The 17182-nt window shown below is 34.2% G+C and overlaps 1 protein-coding gene across 1 annotated transcript in view; it reads right to left on the reverse strand.

Annotated features, from left to right (window-relative positions):
• Positions 1–17182, reverse strand: part of LOC123668387 (F-actin-monooxygenase Mical) — a 75309-nt gene that overhangs the window by 12578 nt on the left and 45549 nt on the right. The window contains exons 10-19 of the mRNA XM_045602119.1: positions 14883–15059; positions 7359–7532; positions 6570–6706; positions 6344–6410; positions 5640–5707; positions 3481–3744; positions 3261–3392; positions 3114–3182; positions 1412–1566; positions 93–326 (exon numbers count right to left, since the gene is read on the reverse strand). Coding sequence (XP_045458075.1) covers positions 93–326; positions 1412–1566; positions 3114–3182; positions 3261–3392; positions 3481–3744; positions 5640–5707; positions 6344–6410; positions 6570–6706; positions 7359–7532; positions 14883–15059 — 1477 coding nt within the window. The remainder of the gene's footprint in view (positions 1–92; positions 327–1411; positions 1567–3113; positions 3183–3260; positions 3393–3480; positions 3745–5639; positions 5708–6343; positions 6411–6569; positions 6707–7358; positions 7533–14882; positions 15060–17182) is intronic.

Below are 17182 nucleotides of genomic sequence, written 5' to 3' on the forward strand. Positions count from 1 at the left end.
TACCAGTCAAGGACCAACTTAAAGGTTTTCATATAAGTAATAAACGCAGTTTCAACTTCCGTGTGTCAGACGGTATATTCATATTTTCGTACCTGAGTCCACCAGCACCGGACGTCTCTGAGGCGAGGAAGTTTCTATCGGTCCATTCATCTTCATCGATCTCTCGCGCCCCATCAGAGAGTTCAAGACTAATTCTTTCAGGAGTGGAGGTCGGAGCGTCGCCTCTAGGACACGGCAGTACATTTGATACTATCGCGTCGGGCGCGCTTACTCCTGAATGCCGGAGACACACTAGTCGACTGCCATAACGCTCCATTGTGTAGTTACTGCAATATATATAATACATTTATTTATATATATATATATATATATATATATATATATATATATATATATATATATAGGGGGATTAAGGGAGATAGTAAAATATATGGTAAAAAAACGTTTGTGGGGTCAGCTAGTATAACTATATAAATGTCCATTAATAACCCATTTTTGATTCGTAGAAGACACCTTAGCATATTAAACTCAAGCTATACTGGGGATCATTTATTGCATTTAATCTCTATTTTTATTAAGATTTACAAAATAAAATGCATTTATTGTTTAGCATTATAATAGAGAATCATAATTAGCAAGAGTATTTTTTTTTTGCGTTTTACGTATAGATAAGTATTAGCTTTATTCAAACAGACGACGAATAGATACTGAAAAAATTTGAACACATTTTAACTATTTATCTTTAATCATAGGAAGTAGATTTATATAAAACACTTGAAGCAGGACACGTGAGGAAATATCGCGCTCAGAATCTGGAGCAGGGACTGGGGAAGCACCGCGACCTTGCAACTCTCGGGATCGCAACTAAATATTACTGCTCTCAAGTAGTGCTGTGTTCCTGTGGCGAGTATGTGGCCATGTTTCTGAGGAGAGTCGGGAGTAGGGTCGATAACGGACTCGCGACGCTCCTCGTGTTGCAAGCGTCTATAGGCTACGATAATAACTTTCCATCAGATGGGTCGTACGCTTGTTTGCTGACCTAGTTGTATCATCATCATCATCATTCCACCCTATTGCAGTCCACTGCTGGACATAGGCCTCCACAAGTTCGCGCCAAAAATGCGTAAACTCATCTGTGTTGTATCATAGTCACAGCGCTGGGCAGGCGGGTTGGTGATCGCACCTAAGACGCTGCTGCCCGTCTTCTGCCCGTGTGTTTCAAAACCAGCGGTTAGATTGTTATCCCGCCATCGGTCGGCTTCTTAAGTTCCAAAGTGGTAGTGGAACCTTGTTATCCCTTAGTCGCCTCTTACGACACCGACGGGAGGAGAGGGGGTGGCTATATTCTTTGGTGCCGTAGCCACACAGCACACAGCTGTATAAACAAACGAAATAAAAAAGTTCCACTAACCCAGGCCTGAGGACCGTCTTGCACACCGCGCACCGGAAGCACGCACGGTGTAAGTGCAGTCCGTCTGCCACAACGCCCTCCGCCGCGAACACTCGCGTCCCACACGCCGCACACTGCATGCCCGCTGACGACGGACCCCGCCAAGGTTTCCTTAGCTGATACAAATCGTTTAATATACATTCATTTAAGTCACTCAGTTATATAACCTACCTATAATTAAGGCTGCAGTTATAGTTGATTTTTTAAGAAATTGTACTTTTTCTGATTTAGTTATTGTATGACTTGTTGGCGTTAATGTTAAACAAATAAATAGACTTAAGATACGTTCTATTGTAAGAAACAAAGTCAATCCGAATCTTCAGACGACGGCGCTCGCCACGGTTTCCTAAGCTGATACAAATCGTTTAATACATTCTTTTGTATCAGTCCGAATGTTGCTTATTTTCACTACTTAAGGCATTGTTATTAATTATTTAAGGAAAAACTTTTATATAATAACTAACACCTACAATTAAGGCAACATTTATACTTAAAAAAATTTGTAAATAATAATTGTATTTGCTCGCAAACGAAAAAAAAACCGACTTCAATTACATCGACAAGTAATAATAATAATAATAATAATAATAATAACTAATGTAACGTAATACAACGTAAATAGACGAAAAAAATTAACAAACTCACTAGTCGTCACTACGATTTTCGAGGGTTTCCATCATCAGATCCTGGGTTCCTTATCAACCAACGTAAAAATGATACCACACTTCGGATATGACTTTTCCAACAAAAAAAAGAATTATCGGAATCGGTTCATAAACGACGAAGTTATCCCCGAACATCTATATATATATATATATATATATATATATATATATATATATATATATATATATATATATATATATATATATATATAGTCCGAAATTTTAAGCCCGGTATCACTTATTCACAAATTGATGAATATTTACAGTCTTTTTCGTAAATCAAGAGTTACGCGACTTACTTTACGGCGAAAGTATAAATATAAAAATACTTTCACAATTGTATGGTCATTTCATAAATTTCGGGACTATACTTCGAATGTTATTACCAATGCATGTACACTGTAACCTACCACATATTTGGATCATCATTATCATTGGCTTTAGTCCGTCTATTGCAGACGATTTAAACAGTGTCAGACAGACACTGTGTCACCTAGGACACTCTCCAGAAAAGCGCAGAATAAACATATATGGATAATGTGTAATATATATAAAAATTGATCACAGATCGAGCATCAGTGATATTAAAATATTCAGTTCCAATAATAATAATCATTATTGTATTTGATTCTTTAAGGCCGAATATAAACAAGCAAGCCCGTGACCAAAATTATACACGCAAACGCACTCATAAACGTGTGTATACCTTTATTATTATTATTTTTTGTGCTACCTAATAATGACAAAAGTTATAAATACCATTAAAAACTAGTTCCTATATTTAAAAAAAAAATGGTTTGCTAGTAATTTTGCCTAGAATTAAAAAAAAAATTATACAGACAAAATATTTACAAAATAGTGCAAAATTATTGAATCAAAGCTTGATATAAATAGTGAGAAATTTGTGAAGTGATATATTCCTAATAATAATGTGACCTCATTTTACAAGTGACATAAATAAAATCATGCTTAGTATTATTGCATTTTTCAAGTAATACCTCTTCTTTAGAAGCCTTGCTTGCTTCCGGTTCATCCTTTTTAACAAATTTAGTTGCTAAATTGGCTACCTGTAGAAAACAGAGAACATAGTTTAACTCATATGTATTAACTGTTACACAGGTACGAATAATGAACTTCATATCTACCTTCTTAGTTCCGTGAACTGGTCGTCCAGAGTCTCTTAGTTTCTGATCTAACTTGTGCAGGGTTTCGTCTATTTCTCCCCATTTTTCCTCATTTGCGTCCCCTTCTTTGAGCCTTCGTTGACGACCCAAGAACTAATGGGCACCAAAAATGGTTTTATTACACTCAATGTTCAGTTAATCAAGTTCATTTTTAATAATGTTAAACTAAATTTAAACTTACTTGTTCCCTGTCCCATTTCGGCACCTTTTCTGCGGCTTTAGGCTCGGGCCGGCCGAGCCTGTTCTCCATTATCTTTCGTTCGATTTCCTTAACGTTCCAATCGTCTCGTTCGATTTTTCCAACGGATCTCATCAGATCTTTAGGTTTCGAGCACTTCGGCGCTGTGGGCGAGGTAGTACTGTTAGACAGTTCAGCGGCCAAACGTGCAACGCGAGCTCCCCCACCCGCAGTGCGGCCGCCGCCTCCCACTATGCGTCCTTCTTCCTAAATGAGAAAATACCATAATTTAGCACATAAATATATGTCGAAAATTCGGCACAAAACAAAACTCGTATTTACTACTCATATTTGAAAGTAGTGAGACAATTCTCACTATTTAAAGTGCATATTGTTAAAGTTTGTTAGTACAAACGTGTAAAATCTAAAAACGGTTTGTGACAAATCAAATTATATTATAGCATACAAATTAATTCTCGAGCGTTACTCAATTTTATATTGCTTCGTAGTCTAGTACTCTATATGAGTCAATGACAGCTCGAAAATAAGATGTGCAATAAAAATTGAGTAACGTAAAAAAGTTTGACCGATAAAATTTCACATTATTGATGGGCATGCATACACTAAAAGCCTTCATTAAAAAGAAAATTATTCAACCCATTAAGAATAAAAGTATCAAATTAACTTTATCGACATTTTTTTAATAAAACTTTTAGGGAAATATGATTCTCTTATTGATATGAAATTTTATGTAACAGCACTAAGAAGGTATAGACGATAATTATTAATTTCTATATTAAACACAGTTTAAACACCAGTTTATTAAATTTAACGTGAAATAACAAAAGTGTACAATATGAATAATCACCTAAGTATCAATCCCCTCCTAACCCTAAAAGGAATCGTTAGTTCAACCATGCAGCACACAACCACACATATCTCACATAGTGTTGTAACTTCTTCTCTAATTTTTTAACCCGCTCGTCAAACTGCGGTGCATTGGCACGGTACTGCTGCAACCCGTAATCGTTTTCTAAATCGGCAGAAGGAGTAAAATCAAGACGCGGTTCAGCAGCCAACATCTGTAGACTTTTTTCGAAACGTTGCTTCATAATTTCACGAGCAGCTTTCCTTTTTCCGCAAGATTTTGGTCTTTTCACTTCAGCGTTTTTCTTATTCATCATATCTGAAACTCTCTGCATCCTGAAAGCCATTTCACCGGAGTTCCTTCTTTGTAACAAATTCTCTTGATCCGGGCGTGTTTTATTGCCTTGGATCAGATCAGCGACTCGTTGTCTTCGCAGAGCTAGTTCAGGATTTCCAATAGAGTCCGATCGCTTTGAGCGGTCTGGACTAGGTGTGTCGCGACGCTTGCCTTCAATGATATCAGCCATTCGTTGCCAGCGCAAGGCCATTTCTGGATTATCTATTATTTTTGAACGAACGGCGGCGGATTCTGGACTCGCAGTGTGTCGTTTATTCCCTTCAAACATTTGAGCAATACGTCTCGTATTATACGCCATTTCTGGTGACCCAACCGAATTCGAACGACCGTATGGTAAGCTAATCTCTGGACTTTGCGAATACCTGTTTCTTTGTGATTCAACTACTTCAGATAAGCGTCTCGTTTGAGATGTTGGTATTTCTGTTGAAGAAGAACGAACAAAAGTCTTGTGTTTTTGACCACTGGATGATGGAGACCTTGATTTTTTATTTTTCCTAGAAATTTCTATCGTTAATGTAGCGTCTGTATCTGCTGATTCATCTTGTAGTATGTCCGGAAAATCAGGAATTTTTATTGTATCAGAATCCAAACCTTTTAATCTACGAGGTGCTTTTTGTTGCTTTGCCTCCTTGTTTTTGGTTTCTTGGAAAAAGTTTGTTAATTTTCTCTGATCCTTAACACTTTTGGACTTCACATTTGTTTTTGAATCACCTTGTAGCAGTTGTGCTAACGAATCCCGTACAATTTTTGGATCAGGAGAATCTTCAGGGTCTAATAAAGTAATAATCTGTTCCTGTAACTCTCTCTGTTTATCGACTCGCTGTTCATCGTTCATAATAGCGTCGTGTCCTTCGATAAGTCGTGCTAGTTGCGTTATATCGTTAAGATCTAATTTGCCAATTTTTTTCCTAATATACTCAGCAGGATCTTTACTTACTTGTTGAGAACGAACGGATCGCCGCTTTTTTCTATAGCTCGAATGAGATTTGTCAGTCTCTACAGCATCTAAAATGAAGTAAAGAAGATATAAAAAAATTGTAAAGATTGTAAACAATTTAAATTCCTTTCGACAAAATATTCATTATGTACAGTAATACTATCTTTGTAATCTCTCATATTGATACTAGTGGTCGCCCAATGGTCGAAATACAACCATAATTAGTTTATTTAAAGTTTGAACATTATTACGGTTCTGTTGTCAAAGACTAATTATACTTCTATAATAATAAACATAAGAGTATATATGCGTGTGTGTGTGTGTGTCAAATACATGGTAGTGCGTGTAATGTTTTTTTATGTATAATAAAAAAAAATTAACATTCTGAATTCCTTCTCTATATAAACTATAAGTGTGCGAAATCTTATTCCTCTATCCGCGCAATTTTCGTAAAAGGGGTACAAAGTTTTTGCTTCACGTATCTATTAATATATAGATCAACTAGCTGACCTGGCGATCTTCGTATCGCCTTTTTTTGCAAATATGCAAATATAATAATTATTTATATCGAAATAAAATATCTTTCACATGGGATCAAACTACACACGTTGTGCAAATTTGATTAAAATCGGTTCAGTAGTTTTAGGAGTCCAACGCGGATAAACAACGTGATGCGTAATTTATACATATTAAGATCTACTTACTTGAATAAACAGAAACAGAGTGAGCTGTGTTTCGAATATTCTTTTCTGTTTGCTGACTTTTTTTAATCTGAAATTAAAATCGTACAATACACAATCAACTACCACATAAAGTAAAATATTCATTCTAAATTTGAGCGGAACCAATAAAATAATAATATTTAGTATATTACAATGTCACAGAATATGTGTTTATCAATTTTAAAAATAAAGATAGTAAATAAATAACCTGATCGAACATATCTGTCTTGTGGTATATATGAGGAACTTCACCCTTAAACGCATGGTACACGCGAAGCAGATAGGATCGTAGCTTTGCTTCCGGAATGTCTCGGTTCGATCCATTGGCTGTGACTGGCATTATTCCTGATCATAAGCATCAATAACATTTTAGAAGCTTTCATTGAATAATAACATATTTCAAGGCAAAAAAAAACTTCTGAAACATTATTATTTTAAACAGATTGTTTAGATTGTAGACAGAAAACGTAGATTTAAAAAGTAAAGATTACAATAGAATAATTGTATTTACTCGCAAACGGCAAAAAACCGACTTTCAAATACATCGACCAGTAATACAACATAATTATGTAAACGAAAAAATAGCAAAGTAAATACGCATTATTAGAAATAACTCAAAATGTGCTCCTCAGATTTCAAAAAACAAAAAACAATTAATTAAAACCATGTAACAAGCGCTAGTTTTCGATTAAAAAACGAATCATCGAAATCGGTAAAATAGTCGGTCGGAAAAAAATTGTTAAGCATTATTAGAGATAACTCAAAAAGTATTGGTCAGATCTCGATTAAATTTAAATGGGGACAAATGACAAGCACCACCTTCGATTAGAAAAAGAAATATCGAAATTGGTCCACCCAAGAAGAAGTTCTGAGGTAAAACACATAAAAAATACAATCGAATTGAGTACCTTCAAATTTTTTTAGTCTGTTAAAAATAAAAGTAACAATATAACGAGTGTAAATTAGTTAATGAAAAAAGTTACATTTAACTCCTTACCAAACTCCTGCTGTAAAATGTGGTAAACTGCCTTTGGTGACGATTCAGGAGGTATAAGGTCCGGTCGATATCGTTTAAGCAGTTCGTATAAAGCAGCTGGACCAGTCGCTGCCCTGAGTCCCGGTTCCTCATATCCTACCCAACCAATGAGCGTCTCTTCTGATATTTCTGGTTCTAACAATTAAATAGAGCAAACAATTAATTAAATCTAATAATATTTATTTTATACAAGAAGTATTGTGTACATAAAAATGGACATCCGAAACGTATGTAAATTGGATAATTATTTTATTTTGTGTTTTTTTATTTTTTATGTTGTGTATTTGTGTGTGTGAGTGGGTGTAGTCAAGACAATGTTTGTATAAAAATAACACAAAAATAAAAAAACGAGCGTGCTTTAGACCACACGAATGAAATTGAAATAAAACAAAAAAATGCTTACAAAACATTTCGAATGTCAATCTTTTATGGTAGTGTTCATGGTAAAGGTTTTATTTTATATTATGAATGTTTTATGAATATCAATTACAGCCTAAACATTTTTAACCCATCTAATATTAATCATATAATACTAAAGTACCCATCATAATCCCATATAATATTAAAGTACCACACAGCAATGGCATAAAAGTTTACTGTAGTTCACAGGAAAAAATTTTGAGACTTTAGGATGAGACTTAGGCTTACCCAATGAGAGCTTCGTGGAGTACAATGTTATTAGTCCTTTTTTAGATGATAGAGATAGTGTGTCGCCGGCGCAAGTTTTTTTTTCATAGTAAATACAAATAATGTGACAATATTAATAGGGTCGACTGTTTTTCTAGATTATTTTGTTGTAAATTTTATTTTTGACGTCTTTTTTACCGACCATTTCACATAAACGAAATATAGTTGTTTTTTATGCTCGATGCTCGACTAATATTATTATTATTATTATTATTATTTTTTCGTAATTCTGTACCTCTACTAATTCTTAGCTTAAATATTCAATATATTATTAGGTTTTGAAAATTTTTTTAGCAATATGTTAGCGATAAATATTTGAACATAAAATGAATTTTATATTCGTCTATGGCTTATTAATATTGTTCATTCATTTGCTCTTTGTGTCACTTTACTATACGTACAATATTACTCTATTGTCTGTGGTCGGAAGTACGCCATGTTTGTTTACTATTTAAGACTATTCCAAAAAAATTAGAATATACAGTGAAACCGTGAAGTTAGTTGGGATCTCAAGGGACCAAGGATTTTGTACCATTTCAAGAGGTTTTCATTTATCCAGTTTTACAGATTTAGACAGAATTAGACAGGCTTAAAAATTTTGTTGTCTCATTTACAGAGGCCCGCCTCTTATAGAGGTCGAAATGTACCGTTATTTCATTTATAAAGGTGAATAAAAAATAAAAATGCGTATTTTTGGTGTTATGAATAGGTGTAGGTATGTATTTATTATACAAAAAAAAAAAAAAAAACAATACCTACAGTAAAATTTATGACTCAATGTTATCGGTTATGTTTGTTTGTATTTGATTGCTAGTTGCTTGAACCTGTTTCGCGATAGAATAAATTTGATCAAAAATATCACGCGTTTTTCCACAATCATAATCTAATAGAAGCGCTAATTTTTTAGATGCTGATAATGTGTTATACACACACCGGCATATTTAGCGGAACATAAAATAAAGGTTTGATATCAGTATCATATAAGGTTGCTGGCTGGTTTATACGTCATTTAATTTAAAAATAAATATTTGAAAACAACTGAACATCATATTTTATGCAATTGTTTTAATTTTATTCAAATATACACCTTATCTGGAGCGGACTTCGAGTATTTCTTCCTTCTGAGTTTGATTTAAAATTTCATTGAAATACTGTTTTTGTTAGTTTTTTTTTAATCGCGTATCTTTTTGGAGTTGAGGACTGAATTATGCCTAATTTAGCCCCAACGGAGATTGCCAGGGCCCTCGAAATGCGAAGAAATGGTCAAACGTACAGAGTGATATCCAGAGATCTTCGTCGACCAGTTTCAACGATCCATCGCAGTACCCAACGGTTCAGGGAGACCGGTACTTATGTGAGAAGAGCAGGACAAGGCAGAAAAAGACGCACTTCGAGTAGGGATGATCGTTTCATTCGGCTTCGTGTACGTAGACACCCCCGTTTGACAGCCGTCCAAGCCCGACATGAGTTAGAAGCAGTGCGGGGTGTAACCGTAAGTGAGCGTACGGTACGAAGAAGGTTCGAAGAAGCTGGTTTGGGTTCATTTGTGCCCGCCAAGCTCCAAGGCTCGAGCTAAATCATCGTAGAAACAGGTTAACTTTTGCTCAGGAACATCGACTTTGGAACGCGGACCAATGGAGTAAGGTATTGTTTAGTGATGAGTGCAGAATTCTCTTAAATCAAATTGACGGCAGGCAAAGAACATACAGACGCAAAGGAGAACGATACATTCAAACAAATTTTGAAACTACAGTTGCATATGGTGGTGGATCAATAATGGTTTGATCGGGCATTTATTTGGGAGCTCGCACAGACTTGGTAGTGATTGACAGAGGGAGTCTGACTGCAGACCGCTATATCTGAGAAGTTTTAGAAGAAAATGTCATACCGTTTGCCCCATATATCGGTGACGATTTTGTTTTTATGCAGGATAATGCTCGGCCGCATACCGCTTGAGTAACTCAAGCTTATCTTAATGATATGAATATCACTGTTATGGAGTGGCCGGCGAGATCACCAGATATGAATATACCCCAAATAGAGCACGCTTGGAACTTGCTGAAAAGAAAAGTTAAGTCCAGAATTCCAGCTCCTGCCAACGTGGGTGAACTGCGAATCGCCGTAGTTGAGGAATGGCGGAGACTATCCCAGGAGACCATCGCTAACATCATTCTCAGTATGCCTAGACGAGTAGAAACTTTAATAAGAGCACGTGGAAGAAATACGCGATATTAATCACCATTTTTCTAATTTAATTAATTGTTATTTTAATATAAATTTTCACTTTTCCCGGTTTCATTAAAAGTTCAAAAATGTACCATTTTTTTACCGACTTCCAAATAGGAGGAGGTTCTCAATTCGACTGTATTTAGTGTATGTTACATCAGAACTTTTGACCGTGTGGACCGATTTCGACAATTTTTTTTTAATCGAAAGATGGTGTGTGCCAATTGGTCCCATTTAAATTTATTTGAGATCTAACAACTACTTTTCGAATTATATCTAATAATGCGTTTTTACTTGACGCTTTTTTCGTCGCCCTACGCTGTATTGTACCGCATAACTTTCTACTGGATGTACCGATTTTGATAATTCTTTTTTTGTTGGAAAGGAGATATCCCAAGTTTAGTACCATGATAAGGAAACCAGGATCTGATGATGGGATCTCAAAGAAATCGAGGGAACTTCTTGAAAATCCGCAATATCTTTTTACTGGGTGTACCGATTTTAATCATTTTTAATTTAATCGAAAGCTGATGTTTGTCATGTGGTAACATATAAATTTTATTTAGATCTGATAACTACTTTTTGAGTAATCTTTGATAACGCGTAGTTACTTGACTATTTTTTCGTCGATCTACGTTGTATTACTCGTCGATGTAATTGAAGTCGGTTTTTTTTTTCGTTTGCGAGCAAACACAATTATGTTTTTTCACAAATAGCCTTTACTTGCAAAATCTGTTCTTAATGTGATCTCGTTTCAAGAAAAACAAATGAAACTTTAACTAACAAAAGAAGTGTAGTAAGTAGATTTTAAAATAAAACCATGTTTTTTTTAATTATGGACCTTTTTTGTGTTCCGCTAAATATGCCGGTGTGTTTATTTACGTTTGCACATATTGTGAACTTTTATTCTCTTGTTTGTAGGGCAAAATTTGAGATAGTACTGACAAAAAAAGCACGTGTGAAAGAAATTAAAATGTTTACAAACAATCGTGTCGAAACATGTTCCAACCTGATAAATTGTCTCACTTATAAAGGGAATTGAGCTCCAAAGTACTAATTATAGAGGTAAACATTGAAAAAATCTTAGACATCAAATCTCATTTAACCAGGTTTCGAAAAGTCCCATTAACAGAGGTAATTCGATGAAAAAGTGCCGGGACCTCATTGTAGTTCTCAAAAATAAAGGGTTTCTCACTTATCCAGTTCTCACTTAACCAGATTTCACTGTATATCTATATCTCTATTTATAATCCAAAATAAATCAAAAGGTATATCCAAAAAATGCTGTCTAAAGTCACTATTCCACGCAGACGAAGTCGCAAGCACAGCTAGTATACAAATATATACATATATTATACCCAGACTTGGGGTTGTAAACGAACCCACAACCCCTGGACCAAAAAGCAGGTTCACTGCAAACTGCGCCAACGGGCTAGTCCAGTGTATAAGATACTAGCTGACCTGCCAGACGTTGTCCTGCCTTAACAATAAATATTGAAATCGAATTGGTATAATTAATTTAAAAAAAAATATTTAAAAAAGTGTTATAACCAATTTTATGTCAAACGTCATAAAGTTACATTAAAAAAAGTTTATATTGTCCAAAGCGCTAAGGTTAGATTAGAAATAATTTTATATGGTGGTTTATATTTTTTAGTTTTTTTTAATTTTTCTGACTCCTGACAGTAACAAATACAACATAATTGTGTTTGCTCGCAAACGAAAAAAAAACCGACTTCAATTACATCGACAAGTAATACTACGTAGATCGACGAAAAAATAGTCAAGCAACTACGCGTTATCAAAGATTACTCAAAAAGTAGTTATCAGATCTCGATAAAATTTATATGTGACCACATGATAAACATCAGCTTTCGATTAAATCAAAAATTATCAAAATCAGTACACCCAGTAAAAAGTTATTACGGATTTCCGAGAGTTTCTCTCGATTTCTCTGGGATCTCATCATCAGATCCTGGTTTCCTTATCACGGTACCAAACTAGGGATATCCCCTTTCCAACAAAAAAAGAATTATCAAAATCGGTACATCCAGTAGAAAGTTATACGGTATAATACAACGTAGGTCGACGAAAAAAGCGTCAAGTAAAAACGCATTATTAGATATAACTCGAAAAGTCGTTGTTAGATCTCAAATAAATTTAAATGGGACCAATTGGCACATACCACCTTTCGATTAAAACAAAATTTGTCGAAATCGGTCTACCTGGTCAAAAGTTCTGATGTAACATACATAAAAAAAAAAAAAAAACAGTCGAATTGAGAACCTCCTCCTTTTTTGGAAGTCGGTTAAAAATAAGAATTTGTGAAATCGGTCGAGCCGTTCACGCGTGACGACATGACCAAGGAAAATAGGGATTAATTTTTATATTGTATATAGACTAGCTGACCCCGCAAACGTTGTTTTGCAATATATTTTATTTGCTCCCTTAATCTCCCCCTTTTATAATTTAGGGCTATGAAAAATAGTTGCTGTGTTGTTACGGCATAAAAGAATATAGCCACCCCCTCTCTTCCCGTGAGTGTCGTAAAAGGCGAATAAGGGATAACCATAGATCAAGTAAAAAAAAGTAGATAATGCACGGCCTTTGTTGTTACTGAAGCCACAAAACTCGGCTCCTTCAAGTAAACACACGCGCTCACGCACACATATGCATCAAACTACGCTCATTTTCTTTAGTATCTCACGGGGCCTCGTACAGTAACTTTGCCTTCAAAATGCCGTTCTTATGTAATTAAATGGTGCAAAAACAATACCAAAGTGAATAAAAAGTCTGAAGAAATATCATTTCACACGTAAGTACATACAAAACTTTATATTTCTTGTTATTCCAAAATAATATTGAGGTTACTCGGAACTTATAATTTCGATGTCCCAAAATGACGTACCGTGGGAGTGTTACCACTAATTTTTATTTTCATTAGCCCAAAATGCGGGTAAGTAAATTATAGACAATCATAGAAAAATAATTAAGTAGAAAGTGGACAACATTATTGTTTTTTTTTTTTTTTTATCGTGTGATTTTTATTTTTTTCCTAAATTGAAGTCAAGTTAAATATGAATTTTTAACTCGTTTGTTTCTGTTTAAATTTGTGAATTAACTACTCATATTTTACTACTAAATATCATGGTTTTACGTTTCCAACGAATATTTTAATAGGAGATGAATGGGTAGCTGCTTTACGACTGAGCCGAAATGAACTACAACGACAGCCATCCTCATCTAGTTAGTTTGTTCAAACCATTTTGATAAAGCTGACATGTACGGTACAAAACGTGGACTTCGCAGAGTACCATCAAGTACATACTGCTACTTACTACTACGTATTTTAATGTTATATTTTTTGTTCTAGGACCTACCGGATGAGTCTAAATCAGTCGTTAACAAAGATTCAATCTTTGATACACCTAGAAAACATAAACTAAGAGAAAAGTTAAAAAAACAGGAACTTAATTTTAAAAAAAAATGTAAAAATAAAATCAATTTATTACAGCAAAGAGTTAGACGTCTTTAAAGCAGGAACTTGCCCCTCAGAGGAATCATCAATTACTTAAAAACGCATGTTTTCATTAACACAGATTTATATAATTAAATAAATCAAAACACGGCTACAATAGATTTATGTAACAATTTGAATCGAAAAAAGGAGTAAATATATTTAAAACTATAAACAGGTTTTTATTTTCACATACCCATTTTACCTACATTAAATTAATTTTTTAATAAAAAATTTAGGGACTTTTTTTAAAAAGTGTCAACACTTCACTCACTCACACATCTTTAAAAAAGTGGCTTCAGTTTTCTGTTCTAGGTGCGTTATCTATATTTTTTACTTTATCTATGGGGATAACACAGTTCCACTACCACCTTGAAACTTAAAAAGCCCACCCATGGTGGGATAACAATCCAACTAACTGGCTTTGAAATACACAGGCCGAAGACGGGCGGTGAGTTCATGTCATTATTAGTTCGAACTTGTGGACGCCTATGTCCAGTAGTGGACTGCGATAGACTGATGTGTGTTTGTAGGTGGGTGTGTTTGTTGTGTGTTTGTGTATGTGTGTTTGTGTGTGTGTGTGTGTTTGTGTGTATGTTTGCGCGTGTGTGTGTGTGTGTGTGTGTGTGTGTGTGTGTGTGTGTGTGTGTGTGTGTGTGTGTGTGTGTGTGTTTGCGTGTGTGTTTGTGTGTGTATATGAAAAATAGACGTTAGCCAATTCTGAGACCTACCCGATATGCACACAAAATTTCATAAAAATCGGTCCAGCCATTTCCGAGGAATATTGTAACTAACATTGTGACACGAGAATTTTATATATGATATAAATATAGGTATATGTATATAAAATACACCCAAACATTTTTAATTAACGACATTGACGGCAATTAGTATTAAAAAAAACAGGTCCAATTATGGTTCCATACCATTCAAAGTAATACGATTTAAAACTGTATTCCTTTTTTCTTTAACTAAATCTTTCTATCTTTATTTCCCATGAGCGGAGTAACTATAATGGAGGTGAATTTAAATCATTTATTAGAGTTAATAAATACCTCGACGTCTCTTCTTAGCAGTGGGTACTGCATCGAGTGGCAGTGGCTCGTCCGAATCGTAGAAGGAAGTAACGCGGTGTGGCGTAACAGCTGTGCGGTTAAGATTGGGGTATCGCGTGCCTGGGTCCAAAGTGTATGCCCCGAAGTCGCGATGTAGATTCTCAGGCGTTGTTTGAGCTATATACATAAAATTTTATTATTATTATTATTTTAATATTTTTAACATACATGGTCATCTGTTCTTAAGATATGCTACTTAGTTACTGTTTTTAGGTAACAGTTAATTTGACTAGCCCATTGGCGCAGATTGTAGTGACCCTGCTTGCTGCTCCGAGAGTTGTGGGTTCGTTTCCCACCCTGAGTCTGGGTGTAATATATATTTATTTATATATGTAATATTTATATGTAAGTTTATCAAAATAAAATGTAGCTATACCAGTTGGCTGTTACCTATAACACAAGCATTAAGTTGCTTACTTTAGGAACAGATGACCGTGTGTGTATGTTGTAAATATTTATTTATTTATTATCATTATAACTGTTATAGATACAAAGTATGTATTTATATTTTAAATAAATGAATATGTTTTATACCAAGACTCAGGCTGGGAATCGAATATTATCCCCAGAACAGAAAGCAGAATACTGCAAGCTAGTACTAGTAGGCTAGTCGGTTTATAGTTACTATTTCCCTATTTGAGTTACAGTTTTAGAAACAAGAATGGTTTGAGCTACATTTATATGAAATTAAATGAAATGAAAACATTTATTTCGTCATAAGGTGATATACACACTTAACGAAAGTCATTTACAAAAATAATAATACAAATAAATATGAAAAAAACTCGACAATAATAAAAGAAAGTTCAGGTAGCAAAAAAATCATACAATAAAGTAAAAATTTTTATCTTAACATTGGGTACATTACAAACTTAGAAAATATATCCAGTGTTTTGTGCAACCTTAATTAGTCAAAATAATCAAAATATTAAGTTACTTTAAATTTCTAATGTCTCGGTAGACATTATCTTCCTATTATGTCTTCGACTTTATTAAATATTACAATAAATAAGATAAACTAATGTAAGGTTAAAGATCGTTTATTTCTCAAAAGAATACAATTCACTTACATGAGAAATTACAAACATTAAAATTTAACAAAAATATTACATGTTGGGTACATCGCAACACAATATACTTATAAACAATTTATAGTCGAGACAAGAAATTAACAGTATGTAGGGTAGGATTAAAACACACAAAAATACACAAGTTAACAGAAATATGCGCAACTGGAAGTGTCATTGTTACGGTGTTATTTTATGTTTCATTATACTATAGTAAAAATTAGTACACGTATTTATTTTGATTTATTTGTTAATTTTTTTAATCATTTTTTTTTAAAGTGAAAACGTATGTTTTTTTTTCTTTATTATATGTATATAATTTTAGTATTTTTTTTTTTTAAATTATAAGTAACAAAAAAAAAATATGTTCCTAGTGTAGGCCGAGAGAAACAAAAGCCGGAGAAAAAAAGTCTCGGTACTCTTTTAAAAATTTAAAGTCATATACAAGACAAAAAGTAACACTATGACCATGAAATGATCAGGACAAACGAGACAGCCAATCGGGGGTGCCGAAACCACCACATGTCACCTGCTCACAATATTTTAACTATATCTATTTACAGATTGAGATCAAAGACATAGCCTGGTCGAGCTTTATTCAATCTCATGCCTTTTCATCATTAAGATATTCATTGATGTTATAAGAGGCTTTACTACATAAAGTTCGCTTAATAATTTTTTTAAACTTAAGTAAAGGCAGAGATTGAAGCGCAGCCGGAATCTTATTGTATATGATAGACATTCCTATAAAGAAACTACTTTTTTCCTGAGCCGGCATTTAGGAAATATTAATTTGTGGTCGTTCCTGAGTGTTACATCATGTGAGGAATGTCGATCACTACGACTAACAAATAAACTATTTTTCCGTATGTACATTATATTTTCATAAATATACTGCGATGCAAGGGTCAGGATGTTGATCTCTTTAAATTTCTGTTTCAGAGATTCTTTACATCTCATTTTGTAAATATAAGGGATAACCCTTTTCTGCAGAATAAAAATGACATTGATATCAGCCGCATTGCCCCATAGCAAAATGCCATAGGAAACTAATCTAGCTGTATCGACATCTGTTAATAGCCTTATTCTTTTAACCACGTATACTGCTGAACTCAGTCTATCCGTCAATTGACAGATATGGGGTCCCAACTGCAACTTTGAATCAATAGTGAT

The sequence above is a fragment of the Melitaea cinxia genome, chromosome Z (assembly GCF_905220565.1).
Source record: "Melitaea cinxia chromosome Z, ilMelCinx1.1, whole genome shotgun sequence".
In the NCBI taxonomy this organism is placed as follows: Eukaryota; Metazoa; Arthropoda; class Insecta; order Lepidoptera; family Nymphalidae; genus Melitaea; species Melitaea cinxia.